The sequence below is a fragment of the Miscanthus floridulus genome, chromosome 6, assembly GCF_019320115.1.
Source record: "Miscanthus floridulus cultivar M001 chromosome 6, ASM1932011v1, whole genome shotgun sequence".
Classification (NCBI taxonomy): Eukaryota; Viridiplantae; Streptophyta; class Magnoliopsida; order Poales; family Poaceae; genus Miscanthus; species Miscanthus floridulus.
In genome coordinates this window covers 84322918-84347510 of record NC_089585.1, presented here as the reverse complement: position 1 = coordinate 84347510, position 24593 = coordinate 84322918, and the positions used below count along the sequence as shown (strand labels likewise).

Sequence of the window (24593 nt, the reverse complement as noted above, 5' to 3'; positions counted from 1 at the left end):
GGCGGGGGCGACGGGCTATGGATAAGCCGGCCTCGCGCGAGACGGAGAATAAGGCCTCACGCGAGACGGAGGATAAGGCCTCGCGCGAGACGGAGATTAGTCTCCTTGCCTAGGCCTTCCGCAAGAGGTCTCGCGCGAGGCGGAGATTGCGTCTCCTTGCCGAGACCTCCCGTGAGAGGCCTGAGGCGATGCAGAGAGCCGGGTGGGCTCGGACGGGGCTGGTTATGAGCCCATGGCTTTCCCTCTAACTTTGCTGTTGATGGGATTTTAGTGCCTCTTTTGGTGTACGCTCGGGGTACCCCGTTTTATAGTACCCGACACATATATTTAATATTTAAGCAGCAGGGGAAAACAACAAATTAACCGCTATGATTTTTCGTGCCTTAGACCTTTCGCAAAGATTTTAGTGTATTACTCCCTCCTTCCCAAAACAAATCAACTTCTAAAGTTGACCTAAGTCAAATTATTTTAAGTTTGACTAAATTTATAGAAAAGAGTATTAATACTTATTAACTTATGACACTAAATTAGTATCACTGGATACACCAAGAAGTATATTTTCGTAATCTACTTACTCCTATTTGGTGTCATAATTTTTTGTTATTCTTCACTATAAAGTTGGTCGAACTCAAGATATAGTTTGACATAGGGTGATTCTAGAAGTTGACTTGTTTTGGGACAAAGGGAGTACAGTAATTCTTAAGGTGCATTTGACTGTTGATTAATCAGAACGTACAGGATTGGTGAAACCAAACTGGAACTCTGAATTTTATCTGTCAAGCTGAAAGGACAGGCACTCGCTAAAGATTTGGTGTGAAAAAATATGGTCTAAAACCTGAAGCAATAATGTCATCTGAAGAGAAAAAAATTGAACTACAAAAAGAATCTCCATTCACCAAAATCTCCAAGGATCCTTGTAGGGAGGAACATAGTTTTCTGTAGGGAGGAGAAGGCGAAAGGATTCCACAGTCTGTTGTAGAAAGGGACCCATCTGTGTTGCAAAAATTCAATATTGGTTAGAAGCTGATGTATAAACATATTTGTATGACAAATACATGCTCATCCTATTATTGAAGTCACAAAATGAAATCAAACACTAAAAAATATTTATTTGCTGAAGTGGTATGCAACAATGGGACATTTAAGACGTACAGATTCCCACTGTTTGCTAAGGGTGGAAGCATTCAGTGAGTACAGGTACCCTATTAAAAGAAAGAAAGAAAAAAAGGTGAGTGAACAAAGAAATACTTCAAATATAAGGGAGTGAATGGTCGATGACAAAAACTGGAAAGATGAAGTAATACCATCACGCTCAGCAGTGCAGGCTACATTGTGTCGAAACAAATTTGGTTCTGGTGCCTGATGAAACAATGAGTATCATTACGAACATCTAAGCCGCCTTATGCACTACTTGGATATCAAATAGTTAATACAGTGCACCATGAAGTTTTGTCTAAGCATATGTCTCTCTTTGACACTCTTCATAAAAGTATATTTGTTGTCAAATGTATATGTGCCAGGAAACTTACAGATTTTGTTGGTGATTTCCGAACAAGATACTCATAATACCAGTATGGTTCTCCGTCAACCTACAAATAATTTTCCATATGTACTGGTGCATGTCAACTCCGAAAAACGAAAGTACTCTTAAAGGATGATATCAATGGTCAGAGCTTACCTTTGTAGCGTGTGCATCAAGGACAGAACTCTCTGTCATGCGCTGGCCAGTCGTCACCTTCTACAAGGTGATAAAGTTTGGTGTAGAATCAATATGTCAAATATCGACATTAAAAATTGCATTCAAGGAACTTAAACCTTTTTCAGCATGTCAACAATCTCTGATCAGTTCTATGGATTATTTATACTTTGTTGTTTAGCAACCACCATTGCTTCAGTCCATGAGACAATGAATCTCTGATCAGTTCTATGGATTATTTATACTTTGTTATTTAGCAACCACCATTGCTTCAGTCCATGAGACAATGTGCATGTTTCTTATGACACACTTGACACTAAGGCGCATCTGAGTTTAGATTTATGCTTGATTGAATCAGCTTTCTAGATGTATTAACTGCGCAGCGCATGACAGAAAGTTCTATCATGCTTATCCTTTTTTTTCTTTTTGAGGAGATCACCGGGAGGGATGAACTATCCCCATCTCAATTTCATCACCACAGATTCCGGCAAAATCTGGTAATGGTAGTTACATTGTTGGGTTATAAGCTCACAGTTACAAGCAATGGTGCTCATCTTTGCTTCACTCCATGAGACAACACACATGCTTCTTATGACACACAGAGAGATAACTAAGGAACATAAGAATTTAAATTTATGCATTTATTTGCTTTCTGGATGTATTTGATAAACTACTCAGATCCTTCTTTCATTAATCTATACAGTTTGTTGGACACAATTTAGCTAAAGAAATGCAAGAAATGGCATATCTAAAAGAAAGCCAAATAGTATGTACCAGGGTAGATCTATCAGACAAAATGCAATCAGCGACATCTTTTGGATCCCACGAGCTCTTGTCTTTTGAAGGCAAAAAACGTGAATTCGGTGGCCCAATCTGCAACAGAAAAAATTATGGATGTTACCATGTATACTCAAATTTGCTTTTCAGAGTTTCAACTGATGTATTTCCCATCCAAATAAGCAAGCCACATAACAATTTGCACCGAAAATGAAATATTTAGTCACAGACACAGCAATTTGCAAAAATAACAAAATAAAGAAACTTAACTATTAAAAGATGATATTGGGTTAGTACAGCCCAACAAATTGCAGATTTATGCATTTCCTAGTATCATAGAGTATTTGAGGAGTTACCGAGACTGAGATGACAACATTATGTATCATGTCAACTCGCTCCGATACGATACGTTGCCGTGCATCAGCTGCATAGAGACCTAGTCAGTTTGCTACATTACAAAATATATGGTTATTTCAAAAAGCATAACTGTGGAAGTCCTTATACTTAATATCTAGTTCATTCATGTGAACAAAGTAATAAGACCATTTCTTATCATTGTTATGCCAGAAGCTACTCACGTGATAGTGGCGCTGCAGAGGAATACCGCTCTGGTTTTCTGGACTCTACCCTAGGAACAGAATAATACGATAGTAATTTGTAAGTGACAAGTTTTATCCTAGTTCTCATGAGAAGCCATGAGAAACCACTAAGTACACAAACAACAGGTTAAGACTGACAACACAGTAGATTGGACAAAATATTGTAGTGCAAACAACTAAAATACCATTTGAAGGAAAATTTCTTTCCTGGCAGTTCGACCGGGTAAAGAAAAGAGTATGCATTGATCTCATCAACTTGTGTGTTCATCTTCACGTCTCCATCAGTCTCCATGACAGCGTATGCTTCTACATAATCGTTGCGAGCAAAGCACTTATGAGCATTCAAGAATTGGTCTTTCAAGAAAAGAACCGCCAAAAAATGGCCTCTCAGGAGAAAGAGCGCGTTATAAATAGAAAACAGGAGATCCAATAGAAAAATGTGTAGCACATTATGCATATTCATAAAACGGTACAGGTCATGGATTTACTCTAAATTTTGTAATCACATGCCTCAGAACTGACACGCCTGACAAATTCAGTGTGTGGAAATTAGCAGAAAGTAGAAATGGTAATTCTTCCATCTAGAAAAGCCGAATTGAGTGAATAAAGAATCATGAGGAGTGGAGAGGCATCCCATGAACTCTACCTGAAATCGGGAGCACGACTGCGAAAGAAGACACGAGCCCGGACATGAGAAGGCGCCTCCTCTCCACCTCCAAGCCGCGGTTCCTAGCGGCAGGCTCGCGAGAGCACGAAGCGAGCACACAGGCCCTCCTCCTCGGTGGCAGAACAAACTCTGCCCCAGCGTCGCGCGGTTCCCTGCTCCTGCGCAATCCCCAGGAACCAACCAACCATCCAACAATCAGGAGCGCAGTCAAGGAGGGTGGGTGTTCTGTGCAGAGTAGTAACACGAATGGGCGGCGAGTAGGGAATCGTGTAAGCGGCAGAGCGAGCGCATGCCTGGGGCGAAGCGAGGACTGAGAAGCGGGGCTCGGGAGAGTGTGGGGAGAGGAGAGGAGAGCCCCCGCCATGGCTCGCCGGCGTCAAGCCCCCTCTTCCTACGTCCACTCGGGCTAGACCGAAGGACGGAGAAGCAGAAAGTTCTATCCAAACCGTTTGTTGCGTGAGAGCAAAAAGATCTCCTCCCTGTTCTATTGGCGTGTACGGCCATTTCGGCATATCCACCACTAAAATTTGAAGTAAATAAACTTGTTTTGATGTACCCTCCGTTTAAACGGTACTCCCTCCCTTCCAGGTTGTAAATCATTCTATATTTTCTATTCCATCCTAAAAAAAATACAAATCTAGATTTGATTCTAGTCAAACTATTTTATAGCAAAGTTTGATTTGGAAAGAACATAACTAAAATGAGCTTACAATTTAGAATGGATGAATGAAGTAATTAAACATCTTTGGCCCCGTTCGCTGGTCTGAAACTTGGCTGAAAAACACTGTTCCGGCTGGTTTGTTGTGAGAGAAAAACACTGTTCGGCTGAATAGATAAACAGTGTCACATGAGGGGGAACCAGCCAGCTGACTGGTTTCCTCAGACCAGCGAACGGGGCCTTACCCACGGCTACACAATCCGCACATACTTTCACACCATGCACATATAGATATATGCAAATTAAATACTCTCCCATCTCAAAATATAATTATTTCTACTGTTACCTAAAGTTTGGCACTTTTTATGGGATACAGTTAATATTCTCCTCAATAGATTTGATCAAATTTAGGATAGTTCGGTTTGAAATAAAATTAAAAAAATGGAGTATTTTTGGTTTTTCATATACCAATCTAGGAGTATTTCTTTATTTTTTTGGAATTTTGAAAAGCTTAAAGATATTTTTTGTGGTTTTAAAACTTTAATAATGTAGTTACCTATTTTTTAAACTATAAAAAATAAAACCGCTCTAAAATGGAACAGACAGATAAGGTAAAATATTTAGTTTTAGAGTTTTAGGGGAAAAATTAGGTTACAACGATTTTTCGGACACGTAGAGACTTTTTTTCTTTCCTGTTTTTTTTAGCAAATTTTTTTTCTTTCCTGTTGCCCCAACAATCAGGCCCCGCACCTTGAAGTGCCAGCCCCTAAACTACAGGCCCGACTCGGCCCATTCAATTATTACGCAGGCACGCAGCCGTGGCGCCGAGCCCTACCCCTCCCGCCGCCGCCTTCGTCTCTTCCTCGCGACGCGCCGCTCCTCCGAGCTCCGAGGCTCCACCTCCAAGGTCTGACTACTACGCCGCTCCTACGGCCCCGAGGTTTCTCCACCGCGCCACTGTCAAGCTAACACACTTTACAGGAGCACCATGGGAGAGCCGAGCAAGGAGCTCCTGGACCTGCCCTCCGACCCCAGGCCTCCCGGCTCCTTCATCGGTAGGCTTCCCCATCTATCTAACCCTCCTTTCTCTCGCCTCGAACTTTTAACCCCTTCAGCGGCGATTTCCCTCCCCGCCACCACCCCCCCACCCCCCCCCCCCCCCCCCCCCCCCCCCCCCCCCCCCCCCCCCCCACACACACACACACACACACACTTGACGAATTTTTGGTCCGTGTTACCGGCAGAGTCGCTTCTCGCTGGCAGGGAGCAGCAGCAGGACAAGGAGGGGAAGCGTAAGTCGGGGCCGCCCACTGATCCCCTCCCCAAAAGCCAAGGTACTGTTGAACTAGCTCTTCATATCAATTTCATTGCCTGTAGGCAGAAAATCATAACGCTACATGCAGCTCTAGGCTATTTATTAAGCCGGGGCACTTACCAAAAGAATTTCTTCAATGGTGCAGTCAGCAGATCTTCCTCTGCGTTAGGTAAATCACGAGCCTCTAAACAGGTTCCAAAACTCACCAACATCAGATTCGCAAATGTCCAACAAGCTTCCATCCTCTACAATAAGTGACAATGCAAATAGAACTAGAATTAGCATTTTTTTTGCCATTTCTTTTTGCAAGATCAACTGTCTGTAGCTCTACCTATTGCTGCGATATCACATCTGCCCAAGTGTCGGTTCTCCTTTAGTTGCTTAACACCACCCAATACTTAGCCCTTGTTTCCGTGCTAGAATTACAGCCACTGAAAAAGATCCTAGACGGCCTATCCATTATAAAGACGGATTTGTGATACAGGGAGGACCGTGAAAACGGAACCTGAGACAGGATTGGAAACACAGCAGGTTGTCTTGCATCAGCGTTTGGCAAATAATGAAAAAATATTGAAAATCTTGATATAGTAGCCCTCTTACTTGTGCGATGTGACAAATGTGCTCTTCTATGTTCCCTCTTGATTCGACTTGGGTGGTTGGTTCTCGGTTGGGCACCAAGTCTACTGTGGCGGCAAGCAGCGAGGCCTGAGGAAGAGGAGGCAAGGTCTCGAGCGGCGAGAGGTGAGGGGCGGAGGTCTGATGGTGAGGCTGGGGGGCACCACCGCACCAGCACGGAGGAGAACGGACACGAAGTGGAGGGGCGCCGTCGAGGGGCGGCTTCTGCACTCGGCAGTCGGAGAAGTGGGAGGCGGCCGATTCAGCTAGGGTGGGCTGGAGTCCTTTGGTGGGCTGTTCTTGTGGGCTTTTCTTGGGCTGCACAGAAGAGTTGTAGTGGAATTTTTCTGGGCTGGCCCAGGGCTGCAGCCACCCCAGCCCGGGGCCTGAATCCGCCTCTGTTTCCTAGAGTACTTAGTGTTAGGAACTTAGGATTCTAGCGGTACATGCTTTTTATATTATAACATTTTTCGACTTTGATGGCTAACCCTAGCTCCCAAGTTATCACATTAACTTTTTGTTTGTACTGTATTTCCTTAGAGTCTTAAATCACACCACCGAATCATGTAGTTTTCAAGGTTTAGGGCTGCAGTTGGCATAGTTAGTAGGTGGTACGCAAAAGATTTTTTGATATTCTTTCGTGTGCCAGTTCACTGAATTTTGATTGTTTTGGGGTTTCAGTTATTGGGAAAGTCAAGGATTTCTTGGGGGAGATTGCAAGGGCCAACCAGAAGTTGCAGCTCGACGCACAAGTACAATTCTAAGATTCTAACCAGTCTTGCATTAACCATGTTATTCGCGATGTGGTTAAATCGTATTCGCGCAATTGCAGAACAAGCCTCCTGTGGAGTACGATATTGAAGCCCTTACCGGGAACGAGGAGGAGTACATTGAGATGGTGAGACAGATAGTATATTAGTATATTGTCTCAGCTGCATCATGGAGGAAACCTTGAGGTCCAAGCTGTTTGAACTGATGTTTGCATGACGTTCTTTCTATGTATTTGTTTTGTACAGGATCTGCTTCTTGGTGTTGCTGATCTTCATTCAGAGCAAGCTGTGGAGGCTGCTGAAGCAACAATAAACGGCTCCCAGCCTTCAGAAATGCCATTTGCTTGCAGCTCATCTGACTCGGAAGATGATAGTGATGACAGCGATGGAGATGGTGACAAACCTATCGTGTCTGACAAAGATAATAAATGTAAAGGTCCAGATGACGCGGAGATGGGTCCAGCCAAAGGAAAGAAGCCCAATAAAAGACAGAAAATTGTTGTTCTCAACTAGTATCCTTGTCTTTTCTACCTAAAAACAAGGCCTGGAGTCTCATTCAGAAAGCAGAGCGCAAGTTACTGTGTAGGCCCCTGGTATCATCAGAAGTTACGTATTATTTTCAGTGTTCTACAATGTTCAGGCCAACTAGGGTAACTTCCATAGGGGCTAAAAGATGTAAGGCATGTTCCAGTTTATACAATACGTGCCAATGTTCTGGCCTCTGTATGTTTTCCTTGTGGTGATTTATAGAGTGGAAAAGGCGCATCCTTATAGTGTGCCATAAATCCTGCAAAGCGTCAATATGGTTCTATATGTTGTTTCTTTCGTAGATTTTTTGCATTATGTGGTAGTCAATCCTATCCAAAATTAAACAGGGCATTGGCATCATCATACTCACCACCTGCTCCCTTTGTCCCCTTTCATACTCCCTCCGTCCCACATCTCTTTGGAGACCAACCTTGAAGCCAAAAGACCAAAATACAGACATCTCATATCTCTTCGAAAACTAACTTTAAAGCCAAAAGACCAAAATACAGAGATGTATTGAAAAAAGAGAAAGATGTATTGAGAAAAAAAAAAGGTGCATTGGGAAGTAAAAAGGTAATGTATTTTAGGACAAAATTTGAATGCTCTAAGATCATTTATTTTGGGACAGAGGAATCCCGTATCTCTTCGGAAAACCAACTTTGAAGACAAAAGACCAAAATACAGACCGAGATGTATTGGAAAAGGAGAAAGATGTATTGAGAAAAGAGAAAGGTGCATTGGGAAGTAAAAAGGTCATGTGTTTTAGGACAAAATATAAATGCTCTAAGATCATTTATTTTGGAATATAGGGAATACATAGAGGCAGGACATTTAGACCTAAAAGATAATCAAGTGTTAAGCCGTTAGCCAATGCTGCTAGCGCTGCTCAATGTTCCACGATCTAGGCCATTGGTCTTAGACAAATTCTGGCAGGTATGTTGGCCAATACTGCTAACAATGTTCCACGTTCGACGTCATTGCTCACTGAGACTATAAACCTTGCACAGGAGTTAGCAAAGTAGACAAGGCCATTCCCGACGTACCACACAAACGGCTTTACAGGACTTTGAACGGAGATCTTTATGCCTCATTTCTTTACTTTTCTTGTAAGAATGGACACAAATGAACAGCAAGAAAACACGGGGGAGACCTCCACCACAAAACACGAACTGACTATGCCTGCGAAAGAAAATACATCCGTGCAATGGTCATCCCAAAGTAATCCTATGATTACTTATGAGTCCTTTGTATCCGTGTTCTGGCCTTTCTTTTGGCCTCTCCTCTTAATGAAAAACGGGTTAAAACCCCGATCGAGAAAAAAAGATTTCCCCTTTCAAAAAAATGTTATTCTTAATCCATAACCCAGATCTTATTTTGCAGTGCTCAAGGCTAGAAGGTTTCCACTTCCCAATCCCAGGGTAAACTTGTGTCACGATGATTGTATGGTCAAAGAATAGCTGGATCTAGTGGCACCCGTGCATCCGCATGATATTTACAGGTGTGTTATCCTTCTTTTTTATTCAGCTCCAATTGGTCAGGATATTTATCTTGGTATCGCATCTTAAATTTGAAAACGAGAAGACAAGATAAAAATAAAATCAACCAACACGAACACACATCTAGGACCAATAGCTCTGTTAGATACGTGCCAGCCAGCTCTGATTCAACTGTAAGCTGTGAAAAAAACCGTTCGAGTTATGAGAAAGTTGTTAAAAGCTATGTGATATAGAAAAGTTATAACATGTTTGGTTGAAACAACAAACAACTAAACCATCCATCTCTTTCAATCTCCCTTAAAACAGCTATGAATTGCCTCTATTTCTATCCATTTTTAAAAACAGAAAACCAAAAATAGAATCCTGACTCCATAGTGCTACAAAAAAAGTGTAATACGTTAAGGCACCTTCCAGAGGCTGAACCTCAAACTGCCTTACTTATCTAGCAACGGTATAGTGCTACAAAAAGTGTACTACGTGGAGGCACCTCCCAGAGGCTGAACCTCAAACTGCCTTACTATCGAGCACCACTATACCGCTGGAAAACTCATAACATCTGCACAATGCGATTTCGCAGCCTAGACTCCACGTATCGAAAAGCCGAGGCGGAAATATCGCATCCAAACTAAAAGATACTGACAACCATTCGATAGGACGTCTGCCTTTAACTTTACAAGTTCGTTCGAGAGAAAAAAAAATTACAAGTTCACATGCATTTCGTTGTGCAGTACTCCTACTCTAGTTCCACGGATACATGTCAACATCACATAAAGTCAGGTGACAAACCAACAGGTCACAAGGCGTGATCCTCTTAGGAAAATGTTGGCTTGTTTAGTACTTCGCGGATTTAGCGACAAGATCTGAATACTGGTCAGGCACGAAAGATTTCACTTTCAATGTTCTCTTGCCATCTTGGCCGGGAGAGTATGCTTTGATGCCAATAACTGCAGGCAAAGCTGGAAAAGATACAAGTATTTGATTAAAAATGTAGCTGTTCTACTTTATTTATACACAGAACAAACTTAGGGATCTTGCATCGGGCCAACTAGGTAAGCAAGTAAAGCTGTGAAACGCATAACAGAACTTAGAATAGCGTTATGTGATTATGTCAGTATTAACTATAGGGTGCTAACACAGTGCCCAACTGGGATTTTATTGTTTGTTTCCACTGTTTTTTTTACTACCAGTACAGAGCAGGTTTTAATTTATTGAGTATCAAAAGTCTAGATGCACAAAGCTACTAGCTGTATTAAAATGAAAGGCAATCAGGCAGATGGCATTTTCAAGTTGGTATGATGAATTTGCTGTAATATATTTGACCTTAAATTCGGATACAAGTCTTGGTCATAAAAAGAAAGGTCTGCATTGCTGACACATGTGCTAGATTAGTGTACTTACTGTCATTTATGGGCCCATATAGTAATCTTTCACCAAGCCAATGCTCTAAAGGCCTTGAGCGTGTTCTTGTACTTCTTCTCACTTCAGACGGCTGCACAAGGCCAGCATCTAATGATAAAAGTCCATGAAATAGAAACGTAGGCCATCAGTATCCTTCTGAAAATAACTGTGCTTTAAAAGTACAGGATGTGCAGAAGTAAGACCTCCAAGGATTTTTCTTTGATTCAATTTTTTGGTCTTGTTTGTCCTTTGAGCTCCCTTTTGCCCCTTAGCGTGGTTTGGTGATAGTGTGCTACTCAACACTGTCTGTTGCTGAAAGTCCAAAGAAGCATATGAATGTCGAGCTTCAGAGTAAAACACATTCTTAAAAAGGTGCGTGCAATATCTATGTTTGTTGCTGGCTCCTGTGCTCTTGTCAGTGCATGCAACTTGAATAAAAATAAGGCCCTACACAAGTCTTTGTCTGGCCACACATCTACAAAGTTCGATGTGACTACTCATCCCTCGTTGGCCTGAATAACACATGATTATCATGGTAAACAGAAAAAAAAAATCCTACCTTGGCCACTCCCAGAATATCACTTCTATATAAGATTTTAAGACAAGAATTTCAGTACAGAAACTAATAAGAAGTCTACCTCAATGTTCACATCATCATTATGAGGTTGATTCTCCGAATCCAAATTTGCTTGGGGTATTTCCAGTGCATGACTAGATTCATCTGTAAAGAAAATACACTTCAGCACTCCAGACAAAAAAAATATAAGCCATTATACATAATCAAGTAATTTAACAAAGCTAAGTAGATAAGATAAGAGAACAATCGAATACAAAGGTATGTCACCAAGAAAGGAAAAAAAAACAATAAGGCCCAAGTTGGCCAGTTGGCCAGGTGATGATGACCTTCAGCTGTATGTTCGCAACTTTCCCCATAAAAAAAACTAAGGACAAAAGACAACATCTCTAGTAAAGGAGTGGTGTCTCCCTTGAAAGCAAGGAAATCCTAGCCCAAAAGTAGGAAAGAAGCAAATATCCAACCATCTTTGCTATTCTTGCTGGCAAGGTTGTTAGGTATAGGATCCAAAACATGCTCTAGAAATGCTGTCCTTGTATAAGATTTAATCTAATAGTACATGGAAGAAATGGAACATGTAAATGATTGATCAAGCACAACAAAAGCATGATTCTGCTTATTTAAAGACCCCCAAACATCTCTAATACAGCCATGCAGGTATCAGCCTAGCTAAGAACAATCCACAGTCTAATAGCCAAATGATAACTGAATGATTGTATATTACAAGAATCCTCGTGGTGCACATGCATTAGAAACTACCCCTTCTGGTTCCAGATGCAAGTCATTTAGCACTTTGACTTGCAATTTATGTATAACTATATAATTTTAAACAAAGAAAGTTATATACTATGAAAGTATTTCCCATGATGAATCTAGTAACATCAGCCATCAGTTGTTGATCTTTGTAACTTTTATATAATACTGATATTGATGAGCCAAGTTAAAAAAGTAGCAACTAGATTCCTAAGACAACCTATACATGGAATCGGAGGGAGTAACAAAGTATAAATATAAAGTAGACTGAGCAGAAGTAATACCAGCCACTTTTTTGCCCCTCTTTGACTGTTTCTTCATTTTCCCTTCTTGGGCTGCTTGTTGCTTCTTCTGTTTGGTTAAGGACAGTGCATTGCACAAATCAGGTGCCAATTTCTGAAAGTCCAAAGAAGACAAGGATGAAATTTTTGTCTTCTGAGATCAGGCAAACATGAAAGTTTCCATTTATTTTAATAAGGCGTTTTCATATTTGGGAAAGTCTTTCAAGGTATACTTTGACAATTAATTTCTGTTACAATATGTACAATTACCACAAACCAATGTCTTACTAAAAGGCATGTAAAACAAGATCTGTTGATGCATCTGCTGTGCTCTAGACATACATATACTTTGAGCAATTGATGGACAAATTTTGGTTTGGAAAATCCTAACACGCCCTACACTTGAAAATGGAGGGAGTATTATACAACGAAAAGTGTGACGAAGATTTGCACACAGGATAAAATAACTACATCTCTGACGGTTGCTGCTTCACCTATGCTCATGTGAGTATAAGTATGTAAAGGACGGCATAAAATGTTCAGATGAGATGTGACCATATTTAGGTACCACTAAGTGAACCAAACGTGCTAACGCATCCCTCAGTAATGAGCATTGCTGCTCAAGTGCTCGCCAACTTTAGTGGTTTGAATTTATTAACAAATATATTAGCATTTCTCCCTTACCAACTCTTGCCTAGACATGCTAACAGGACAGAATCCCAGAGCACTAGTTTGGATTCCTTGTCTAACTTTGCTATTGGGCTGTGAGCAAACATTTCCTTACCCCACAAACAAAACAAAACAAAAACAAAAAAAAAAAACTTGCCACTCAGGATAGCTAACCTAATCTCCTTCACCATCAAGGATGCTCGTAATACATGATGAAGTGGTACTTTATCTATATAGCAGCGTGAATAAAAGCTCTTGACTAGGTTATTTAGAGCACCAGTGATTGAAAGACAACAGCATCTAGGGTATATAAGAATCTACCTTAGTGCTTCCACCATGCATCTGAGGCTGATTCACTGGATCAATATCTTCCAGAGGCATCTCCAACGACTGGCTTGACTTATCTGTGGAGAAAAAATATATGCTGCTGTTGTTGTTGTTGTTGTTGTAAATACTCCCTCCGTTCCAATTTATAGGTCGTTTTGGCTCTTCTAGATACACAACTTTTATTATGTATCTAGACATATCATATATCTATAGGTGCATAGCAAAAGCTATGTACCTAGAAAAGCCAAAATGACCTATAATTTGGGACAGAGGGTGGGAGCTTATTTCCTTAATATACTCCCTCCATTTCAAATTATAGGTCGTTTTGCCTTTTCTACATACATATTTTTTACTATGTATCTAAAGTTCTAGACATAGCGTAGATCTAGGTGCATAGCAAAAGGTATGTACCTAGAAAAGCCAAAACGACCTATAATGTGGAGCGGCGGGACCACGGGAGTATGTCCTTCTATACTGTCTCTTTAAGCAGGGAAAAATGTTGGACTTTCTTCTGTTTTAGGGTCTGTTTGTAATGGATGATTTTTTTTTTTGTGTGTGTGTGTGACTGAGCATTCACGTGTGGACTGTACACAGTTGTTTGCCAAGAGGTTGGAGTAGAAAAGGAATTATTCTAAACTTCAGAAAATAACCAATCCAGACTTTAAAAATACTCCCTCCACAGAAAAGATGCAATTCTAGAATAATGCCAAGTCAAATGATCTGAAATTTGACCAAACTTATATAAAAAGATACTAATATTTATCATACTAAAAAAGTATCATTAGATTTGCCTTGAAATATATTTTCATAGTATACCTATTTGGAGTCATACAAGTTGATACTATTTTCTACTCCCTCCATTCCAAATTATAAGGTGTTTTGGCTTCTCTAGATATATTACTTTTACTATGTATCTAGACATAGTGTATATCTAAGTGCATAGCAAAATCTATGTATCTAAAAAAGCCAAAACGTCTTATAATTTGGAATGGAGGGAGTATATAAACTTAATCAAACTTAAGATAATAGAATTGCATCCTTTTTGAGATGGTGGTAGTAATAGTGCAAAGTTTTAGTATAATGGCTGTGGTTTGGATGACCAAAAAGCTGTAATAAATATGTTGTCTTTTCCTATGTCCTGGGGGAATCTGTTTAGCTGGCATTTTCATAGAAAACAAGTACCTTGTAGAACACCACCCTCTTTCACCACTTCCTGTGCCACGAAACAGGAACCTAATCTCAGGATACACTCAATAATCTATATTTTATAATAATAATTTGTACAGGCACTTACTAGATGTTGAATGCTATCCTCAGCTGCATGTAAAGTTCTATTGATACCATCTGGAGCTGCATGTCTACCTGGTTTACTGACCAATTCTTCTGTCGAGCTGCCCTCCAGATGATGAGAAGAAGCTTCTGTTTCACTAGTAGATCTGCCAATAGTTGGATAGTCTATTGGCACATCATCTTCCTGCAGCGCAAAGTAAATCGAGATATATGTCATAGTCAATGTATCGGAAGTTCAGTAATGAATAAGTAAAAGGTGAAAAACGAGTTTAGTACAAGCACCTCCACAGAAATATTGCTCCTCCTGCATGCCTCGTTTTCTTTGGCGACTTCTGTATCTCTGCACAAACCAACTGAGGAACCTCTGGGTTGCCTTTCATATGCATGATCAGGCAAGCATGGTTCAGGATCAAGAATATGGCCTGCTGCTCTGGCACCAAGATTTGGGGTCTCCCTGTCAATTTCACTTCTAGTAAAGTTCTCATCAGTCATCGGAACATCACAAGAATCATGCACCAATGATGGTTCACCCATCACAATATCTGGTGAACCTTCAGATTCATCATCTGTGCATTTAGCATTTGCTGGACCTCCAGGAAATAAATGTTTCTCCAACTCTGAAATTCGATCCTGGCGAGGCTGAGGCAAAGGACTTTCTGGAGGGTGAATCCCCATTGAACCTTTTTGTTCAGGATTGCTTCTTAGGGGCCTAACTCCAGGAATGGAGTTACGGAGACTAACTCTTTCCTTCCTTATTTCTTTAAACCCTAAGGTCTTGCGGATAAACTCTTCCTCTTCAGATTCATCCAAATTTTGGATTGAGGTCAGTAAATAAGTCAAATCGTCAAGGCCATCCTTCTCAGCTAATGAATCTGTAAACATTGAATTTACATTAAGCAAATTTAAGTATAGATAATGGAAAACTAATTTAAACAAATGTTGTTTAACCTTCTTTCCCTGAAATAGCTTCACCAGAACTTGAAGGAACACATTGTTCATTTTTGTCAGCAACAACATGCATAACATCCTGTGAGAACTGAGATCCTGTCATAGTTGCTGTTTGGGAAGCTGGTACCTCAATGGGATCTTGAGTATCAGCATCCTCAATTACCTTGAAACTGCAGACTGATTTTCTCCTGTCAATTAACAGGAATAATCATGGATCAGGTCATATTTTGTCATGGATGTTTTTTAGCACATTACCGGTAGGTTGAGAGAATGTTAGGTACAGAAAAAGCAAGTCCAATGTTTCCACTTTGTCTGCCTCAACCAGTAGCAATAACACGCGGAATAAACGATACGGATGCAAATACATCCAAACAAACAAGTTGCATAACACGAGCAAACAGAGAATATAGGCGACCTATGATTTTCTCAGACTACATTGTGATAGTGATACTTGCTAAGCAATATTATCTAATCATTCACTCACAGAATATAAAAAGAGATAAGAAGCATACCCACGGAAACCAGGCTGTCTCTTCGGTTCATCTACAGGATCAAAATTTAATACGCGTTTTTCTGCTCCTCCATGTAGCCGTTGGATCTCCTCCTGAGCTTCTGCAATGATGAACCATTATTAGTGCATTGCTTAATGCTGATCAACAAATCAATGGAAATGATAAGAGTGACCTTCAAGCCGATCCAAGGTCATAAAGTATTCGACTGGATCCGAAATATTCGTTAACTTAGATTGATCCACAACAGGCATCGGTTTGCTGCAAAGAAAACAGCATCAAGACAAGTCAGTTTAAACAATATTCACAGCTCACACTGCTCCTGCAGCTCTATAGGAAGGTAACGGCCTAGCAAACAGCTTGCCTTGCACTGTCCTTCATAGTGAACCGAGCCCGTTTGCGGTTCAGTGCTGGCCTTCTCCCCTGTTGCTCTTTGCTGCCATTTGCAGGGGGCCTCGCTTTCACTCCATCATCATGGTAGAGAGCCTGGATGTCCCCGTGCTCCTTCAGCACCATTTTAGCCTGCTTAAGCAGCTCCTCAGACCCTTTCTACACGTAACGTTGTGAAACGCTGAAGTTAGCACTCAAGCAATCCAAGTAATACAATGTTTATCCTGTTTGGCGCTATGAGGTATTCCAATATTTCCCTCTAAGGGTCTAACGAAGGTAAAAACAACTAAGCTCTAAATGTGTGTGTGTGTGGTGGTGGTGGTGGTGTGGGTGTGTGTGGGTGTGTGTGTGTGTGTGTGTGTGTGTGTGTGTGTGTGGGGGGGGGGGGGGGGGGGGGGGGGGGGGGGGGGGGGGGGGGTACGCAGAACCCTAGAAACTGTCGAGATGGACCTCCTTGTCATGCGTCGAGCGAAGGGCGAGCGCACGTACCAGCGACCGGGCGACTGCAATGGCCTCGAGGAGCGCGTCGCGGGCCTTCGAGGGGGAAGGCCCGGTGGCGGGGGCGGGGCCAAGGGTCCGCGGAAGGAGTCGCGCAGGCGAGGAGATGGCGCAGAGGGGGTCGGCGGCATCCATGCGGCTTTCCGGAGGGGCAGCGCCGCGCGTCGGTCACGCGGTCCCGCCGCCGCGTGGGGATTCGAAGCGACGCCGGAGCGAGTGGAACGTGGCTGGGGAGCGTGGATGGGGGATTGCCGGATCCGGTGTTCAAAAAATGAAACGGCAAGCAGTGGGACGGGGAGAGTGAAGTACTCCGTAGGGGAAAACGTCGACTCGGATCGTCAATCCGTGGAGAGGGGCTTTGGGCTGTGCGCCCGGGCTAGAGATGGCCAAATGGGCCTGGCCCAAAGTTCATATGACCTCTCTCAGTTTCCCCTCCAAAGTTCCTCAAAAAATATGCCCTCAAAATCTCCTCAAAAAAAATTCCCCTAAAAAAAGGAAAAAAATGTTGCGTTGGTGTTTCTCAAAAAACAAAAGAAATGTTGTGTGGGTGGTCCCGCTCAAATTTCCATTTCCACCTATAAAACTTAGCGCGGCTTTGCCGCGTCCTCCTTGGAGTGTGCCGGCTTAACACTTTTCTGTTATTGTTATATCGATACATTGATTTAAATACCTATGTTTTATGAATTGTTAATATTATTAACATTTGAAGCAAAAGTGTAACGACCCGAAAACCATTACAATGTTGGCAGACATTTCTGACCATCCTAGTGTGCATGTCATAATTGCAATTAGAATCTGACTTGTGCCTACGCCAACCCAAAACCGAGCACTGTCGGTTTTGATGGATCATCCGACATCACCACTGGACCGTCCGTCAAAACATCTCACAGACTTAGGATAATTTTGGCCAACCCGTGCACTGACGGAGTATCCGTAGAAATCCATGCACAAGCAGTCTATTTGTCAGGCACGCCACCGGACCATCCGACACATTCGGCGGACTGTCCGATAAAATGTAGTGACACCTGTCCCGCACATGTGTTGTGTTGGTAACACCACACCGCCTTCGGGCCCACATGTCACCACCTCACCCACACCAACACACCAGCCCTCCATCTCTCTCCCTCTCCATTTCTCATTCACGTGAGCCAGGAAACAAGTGAAGGAAAGAAAGCAGAGAAGGAGAGAAAGAAGGGAGAAGAAGAGAAGGAGAAGAGGAAAGAGGGGGACACCCCTGCTGCTGGTGCATGTCGGCGACGAGCTGCTGCAGCTCCCCCACGCCGTCAACCACGCCGGAGATGAAGGAGGTAGCCCCAGGCTTCATCTTCTTCAAGCTTAAGCCATGGAGAAGCCTCAAGGTCGATCTACTTCCCCAAGCTATTCTGGCACGAGCTGCTACAGTGGAGATCCTCCTTGACATGGTGAGCACATCCCCGAAGTCCCCAACCACCCATGGCCATACCCATGAGCTTCACCTTCATCCATGGCCACCACCACCATGGATGGGGTCGAGCTCACCACAGCCCATGCATGTCACGTCTAGCACTTGGAGAAGCTTCCCTACATCACTAGAAAGCCATAGAAACAAATTGCACTTGATTCGAAGTCTGGATGCACCGGGAATCGATCCCAAAAATATTTACACAGTTGTTGTTCATCGTCTATCGGATGGTCCGTCATTTTGGCAGAGTGACTGTTGAATTATAGCCAAAACCCGAATGCAGCCTGTGATTAATGGAAGGTTTATCGGAATGTTCCATTGTTAGTTCGGAGTGTCCTATAATCTCTGCACATGCGCACAGCCTACACTTGTAAAATCCATAGAAGGTGCATTTGACCTCCAAAACTGGTGAAATAAGTTTCGTTGTGCTCCATAGAATATCCTCTATCAATAAAACTTAACTTTGGCACCAATAGTGTTTCCCTAAATGCTAAACGGTAAACAGTCGATCACCTACCGTTTAGCCATTATTCGGGCAAAACGTCCCATTAAATGGGCTAAATGGCCAATTAAACGGAAATGACGCACCACCATGTAGCGTTTACACGGTGTTTAAACGGGCTAAACGGCCATTTAGACGAACAGTGGACACCAAAGGGCATATCTCATTTTTTTACCACTGGAAGAGGCTAAGCCCTTATAACTTACCGGAGGCTCCACCACACGCACCGGAGTGTTCGATAAGTTATAAATCACAGACAAGAGTTTTCCGAGAGCACAGACTTCGTACCGGAGAGTCTGATCTTAGTTCGGAGAGTCTGATGTTCTCAGTATGTCCTTTTCCCATTAAGTCCTAGAACCATCGGACTATCCGACATTCACGGCAGACTACCCGATGACACAAACCGACATCCCTTCAATGTATACCTGAACACTCCCTCTTGCATGTTTAATATAATGTCATGCATACATAAGTATCTCATGCATAGACATATATAGGTATGTGATATTGGAGAGACGTCCAACAATGTTCCAAGCTATGGGATCCTTGCTCATCCATCAGGCAGGCACCCCACTATTATGAACCCTACTTTAGATACTTATCAAGTTACATTATGAGTCATACATTACATGTAGTCTTGGATAATGATCACCTTCACACTACACCTAGAGTAGCTTAATAATATGTAGAAGCCTCTCATCTAAATAATGGGAATGGGAACGCTTAATGCTTATTGCTTAGTTGCTTGGGCAATGGTAGAAGTCGAGCATGAGAAAGAAACTCATACTTGCGCATGTAGGATGCTACACCTGGATAATGAACTACTAAAACCAATGAGGGTATAACTTGACCCACCTTACTAATCTAGCTAAGGAATAATATCCCTAATATGGTAATTTTGATGATAACTTGGATATCTTGCTCAAGCGAGGGGTAGGTCGCCGTGTGTTGGGTTCATAAACCCGGGGTCCCTCGCGGGCCGGTTTCCCAATAAAGGCTTGGCCCAAGCAGATAGCGTGTGACTCATGGGTCGGCCCAAATATCTAAACGACAGGGTAGAAGGGCAGTCCAATCACCGACCAGAAGGTCTGGCCGAGGAGGAGCGACACCCGTTTTCCACCTCTGGCCCACCTCTCCGACTGGAGCGCTTGCTCCGACTCCAGCCACCTCCGGACAGCCTCTCCGACCGGAAGGCCTGGCCAAAACGCTACTTCTGACTTCGACCCCACGTCTTTGACTGGGATACGCTAAAACCCTGCTCACTACTCTTCTCCGACTGGCGCAACCAGAGCCGACTAGGACCAACCGACCGGGGATGTCCGCTCTAAAAGGACCAGGGAACGAACGAAAAAAGCAAGGCAAGGTGCACAAGTCAAAACACGATACTAGGGACCGTACCCTGTACACCTACAGGAACAGTACTCTATAACCGCCCTGACACAAACAATGTTGTAGGCGTCGACATTTTTCCTATAGTTTTGTGTGCGCCATTAACTCCCACACGGCAAGGCCCCCACATGCTTCTAGGCTTCGATAGTGTTGTGGGCGTCGGTATTTACCGTACTAGGAGAACATGGTAAAAGCCCTCACATGCCTCTAGGCATTAACAGTATTGCAGGTACCGACATCTGCCATACCCGAACAAGACGACGTGACCTCCCATGTGCATCTGACAACCAATAGTATTGTGGGCGCCTACCATATCATCCTGTACCCGTCGGCGTAGGTAGCAAGGCTTAGATGCATACGTATTGCCTCCCTCTCACTTATAAGGCCATCCCTTTCATCTATAAAAGAGGATGCGCTCTTTCCCAAGAAACTTAGTTGATTCAAGTTAATCCAGATCGATCAAGTTTACTAGCTCACAACCACAGAACCACTAGGATCGGACCTCAAGCGCTCGCTTGAACACTTAGCTCATAGCGGAGCCTCTATCGCTCTCGGCCCTTCTGGCCGGAGCCGACCAGACCTCTTGTACACCCTATCTTTCTCCTTCTCGTTTGTAATCCCACTGCAAACTTCGAGCACCTAGTCTTAGGAATAAAGTCACCGACCGACTCAAACTGGATGTATGGCACATTGCCTGAACTAGTATAAACCCTGTGTCATTGAGTGCTAGGCCACCTCCGATCACAACGTACGATAAAACTATAAATATTTACTTGTTGGTCACTTTCTGCACTGACACCGTGAGTGTGGGATCTCAGACGACATAGCTCGGGGAGCAGTAAGGACCATGTATTGGGATACATAAGTCCGAGTAACCACCCATACAGACCACATATTGCGGATGGGGTCGACAAGCCAAGTAACTAATTACGACCTGTCTATCTGTGAAACTGGCAAGGGGGGATGGCGCTGGGAAGATGGTGTACGTAACGAACCGGGGACCCATTATAGTACAGAAGCCTGACCCGAGGAACTAGGAAGATGGTGGAAACTTGAACCAGGCATCTTGTCGAACCTTTCATGTGACATTCGGGTCGGATTAGGGAAAGGTTAGAAGGCGTGAGGCAACCCTTACTCTTGTGCACGAGGTATGGTGGTTAGTCCCGTCCTTCCGTGTGGGTACAGTTGTACACCTCTGCAGAGTCTTGAAAGCCTAAAGTCCCTCGAGATGGAATCATTCGGTTGTTCCTACTTTTCTATACCCATGGTAGCGTTGTTGATGGATGATGGACTATGAGCATCTTGGTTGCAATGATAAATGCTTTAATTCTAAAGTTGAGCATAGCATGTCATACTTTTAATGAACATCATCGCTTTCCGCAATTATACAAATGTCTGATAATCACCTATGCATCCATCAAATACTATATGTTGGAATTAAGTCCTGTGAGTACGAAATGTACTCACGGTGCTGCCGTTAAGTTGTTTTGCAAGTATAGGACAATGGTGGCCATCTCACCCCGTCGTTGGTGGCAAAGTGGGTGAATGGTAGGAGCTATCCAGATTATGGTGGCGCCGCCCATGGGCAAGGTGACCACCAGTTACTAGATATATAATTGATTCGTAGCATAGCGATGTAGGTAAAAGAGTCATTTCGTTCACACTACATTTAGTCTTATGTTGTATAATTAATTTATTATATTTAACAAGACTTGTAATATATGTTTTCGCTGAATGATTATGTACTCCGATGATAAGATGTAATCTTGAGTTGTGGAGGCTATTGTGGTATGATACTCAACCTGATCCAGAAGATGAGTTGCCAAAGAGCACTCCTGGGGAGTCACTGATGTTGGTTTACTTAAATTGGGTCAGTCAAGTGGATGACACTCGATTTAGGTGAATTAACGCGGCGGGTCCCCACAAAAAGGTTTGCTACAGACTAGTAACAAGTGTCGGTATTTTAAGCAAAAGGTTGAGCGCTAGGTTTGCGGATTAACGGACAAGACATGAATCAACTTGGAATTGGACGGCCCACATCACTTCATCGCTAGATCCTACACTTAGAGGGTTAGCGGGGTATGTGAATCGGTCCGCCCCTCGAGCCTTGATTTAGTATTATAGATCAAGATCGCTCCCCCCTTTGATCTCTGCCTAAGAGATTCTATCATAGAACAATTTATCATCTATTGCTTGCTGGATTGAATATAGGAAAAAAGTTTGCATTATACTTTATTCACCCATAGCAACAATTGGTTAAAAAGATCATGATATCATTATTTATAATCTGGAAGAGAAGGGTCACCTTATAGTAAAGAGACACTCCAAAGGTGAAGGCATATTAAATCATGGTATCAAAGTTGGCAAAGGTGGCGGGAGCCCGTGCAAGGGTAATACCATCAATGACACCACAAACATTTTCATACTAAATGTAGATGAAGTTGAAAAGCGTGGAGTATCATAATAAATGACAGTGTAGTCTATCTTATTCAGTTAAGCTATGACTATAAGACTTAAACCAATAACTTTGAATAAACCTTCTAGAAGAATCCTCATGCTAATAATCATTGGTAGTCAGAGTTAGTATTTGCATTACGGTGTTCAGGAAAGGTAGATTGAGATAGGATGCAACTTGCATTATATGCTTGGTGATACGCTTGTAGGAACCTAACGCTGAACTGTCTCTGACCACAAGAACTACAAAGCTGAACAACCTGAGTGGTAATATCTTTCCTGTAAGAATTAAGCTAAGTAGACCTGATAGAGATTTTTCAGATCATATTTGAATGTTGATTCATGCTTAGCAGCTCGAAACACATAGTTCCTGTTTGGATATCTACTATCTGAATTTTGACATATCTGAAAGAAAATTATGTTAAGATCTTTTGATTGTCGTATCACTAGTCTTTTTTTGAGGAAATCACAGAGAACAATTCCCCCACATATTTGTATTATCTTTGTTGTATTGAAATTCAAACACGTTTTGAGTTTTTTTCATTTCGTAGAAATACTATTTTAGGAGATAGTAGTGGAAGTTCTTTTTTTAACGAAAACCACAGCAGGCGATTGCTGTCCTGAACTTTTTTGCGAGTGAGGCTATATACATAAAAGTAAGTTAAGTTATGTCCTCGAATTTCTAAGCCCAAAAAAAGATTCAATGTGTTCCAAGATAGAAGTGCAATTGAACATGGATTAATTCAGCAATATATATGCACACATTTTGTATGGGTGTCCACTACGTACTTCTTTCGTTTCTACCGAATAGGTGCATGTATCAATGATTCATTGTATTCTATTAGAATTTGGGCAACCCTTTCTATTTGGTATGGAAAAAAATCTTCAGAACAAGGTAGAAATGAGCCCAATGAGAAATACTACAAGCAGTCTCTAAACCTTGGAGCATTACCCAAATCAGCGACAAACCAAAAGAAAAACGTTGCTACTACAGTACCACATCAGAACTGATACAAAAGGCCCAAAAATAGCTTTAGCTATCTACATCATCAACAATCGTCATGCCTCACTATTATTTTGCAGCCACTTGATCACCAACATTACTTCCACATGATGGTGCAGTTAAACCAATATTGTATGCAAGTGAGGAGTATATACATTACCTGACTAAGAAATTCTTAATTGGCCCAATGCTAGGGCTAAGATGACTTATCACCAATGTACTTGCCTCAAAAAGCTAAGCTCTTTAGGGTGCCATGAGATGATTTATTTATTTATTACACTTGTGTCGTGGCATGCTATAAGGGCGTCCCCAAAGGTAGGCTCGGAGCTAGCTGACTTCCTACGTGGAGGTGAGAGAATTAGTGAAAATCTCGTCACCAGCGACGAGTTTGGTGCTAGCTCGCACAGCTCCCTAGAGAACATCTAGGGCCTGTTTGTTTTTCCTACCTTAGTTGGAGCCTGGCTAGGATTAGAGCCTGGTTAAGCTATTTGTTTTTCCCGCCTTAGTTGGAGCCTGGCTAGGATTAGAGCCTAGTTGAGCTAGACCTGTCCCAGCAAGCCAACATAGGTTTGTTTAGTTGGGCTTCTATCCCTGGCCTAGTTTTCATAAAAGTGTGTTTGGTTGCTTGCTTTGCTTTGTACAGAATCACCACATCTTTAGCCTCGAAAGGTTACCCTTTTGAAGCATTTTATCGAATAGGTAGTGAGCTCCATGTCTCCATCACGGTGGTTCTGCTTTGCTCTTCGCCGATGAGGACCTCCGTTGCACCGAATGCCGACGTGCAGGTCCCTGCTATCGCCGCGGAGGAACACGATGGAGTCCCTGATGACGAGCTTCTTCTAGTTGACGAACGTGCTCCACCCCGTGGTGAGCAGGTGCCTGTGCGGCATGCCCCGATAGATGTGGTGGAACTTCCAAGCGGCCCCGTGCACGTCCTTGGTGACAACGGTCTGCACGGCTGGGGCGGCGCGCGTAGTCAAGCCGCGTGAAGATGGTCTCTGCGCGGTACCTCGGCACGGAGAACCCACCACCGTTGTTGGTGTCGG

General features: G+C 42.7%; 4 protein-coding genes across 7 annotated transcripts in view; 2 read left to right on the top strand and 2 right to left on the bottom strand.

Annotated features, from left to right (window-relative positions):
- Positions 1-694: 694 nt before the first annotated feature.
- LOC136456235 (psbP domain-containing protein 5, chloroplastic-like) lies at positions 695-4202 on the bottom strand. Of its 3 annotated transcripts, none has more exons than XM_066456029.1 (11): positions 4033-4198; positions 3719-3891; positions 3258-3378; positions 3052-3101; positions 2830-2897; positions 2471-2569; positions 1679-1738; positions 1530-1589; positions 1305-1359; positions 1153-1202; positions 695-991 (listed from the first exon to the last, which is right to left on the bottom strand). In XM_066456029.1, the coding sequence occupies exons 1-11, from the start codon at positions 4101-4103 to the stop codon at positions 893-895; spliced, it is 906 nt and encodes a 301-aa protein (XP_066312126.1). In that variant the 5' UTR covers positions 4104-4198; the 3' UTR covers positions 695-892. The 3 variants fall into 3 exon arrangements, 2 of the variants coding, with proteins under 2 accessions (XP_066312126.1, XP_066312125.1); XM_066456028.1 differs by having other exon boundaries at positions 3719-3897; positions 4033-4197; XR_010759386.1 differs by lacking the exon at positions 695-991 and having other exon boundaries at positions 1175-1202; positions 1305-1407; positions 3719-3897; positions 4033-4202.
- LOC136456236 (zinc finger CCCH domain-containing protein 8-like) overlaps positions 1288-24593 on the top strand; it is a 290584-nt gene continuing 267278 nt past the window's right edge. Inside the window, exon 1 of the mRNA XM_066456030.1 lies at positions 1288-1293. The gene's annotated coding sequence lies outside the window, so the exon portion shown is untranslated. The remainder of the gene's footprint in view (positions 1294-24593) is intronic.
- Positions 5225-7882, top strand: LOC136458502 (uncharacterized). 2 transcript variants are annotated; one of them, XM_066458446.1, is made up of 6 exons: positions 5225-5452; positions 5642-5731; positions 5801-5881; positions 7009-7079; positions 7160-7225; positions 7344-7882. In XM_066458446.1, exons 1-6 carry the CDS (start codon positions 5386-5388, stop codon positions 7608-7610), a joined length of 642 nt encoding a protein of 213 aa, XP_066314543.1. In that variant the 5' UTR covers positions 5225-5385; the 3' UTR covers positions 7611-7882. The 2 variants fall into 2 exon arrangements, with proteins under 2 accessions (XP_066314543.1, XP_066314544.1); XM_066458447.1 differs by lacking the exon at positions 5801-5881 and having other exon boundaries at positions 5231-5452.
- LOC136458501 (centromere protein C-like) lies at positions 9736-17033 on the bottom strand. Its single transcript, XM_066458445.1, has 14 exons — positions 16750-17033; positions 16235-16419; positions 16046-16131; positions 15874-15973; positions 15362-15549; positions 14696-15285; positions 14418-14597; positions 14306-14336; positions 13118-13200; positions 12131-12242; positions 11158-11240; positions 10723-10831; positions 10520-10627; positions 9736-10077 (listed from the first exon to the last, which is right to left on the bottom strand). Exons 1-14 carry the CDS (start codon positions 16891-16893, stop codon positions 9953-9955), a joined length of 2124 nt encoding a protein of 707 aa, XP_066314542.1. The 5' UTR covers positions 16894-17033; the 3' UTR covers positions 9736-9952.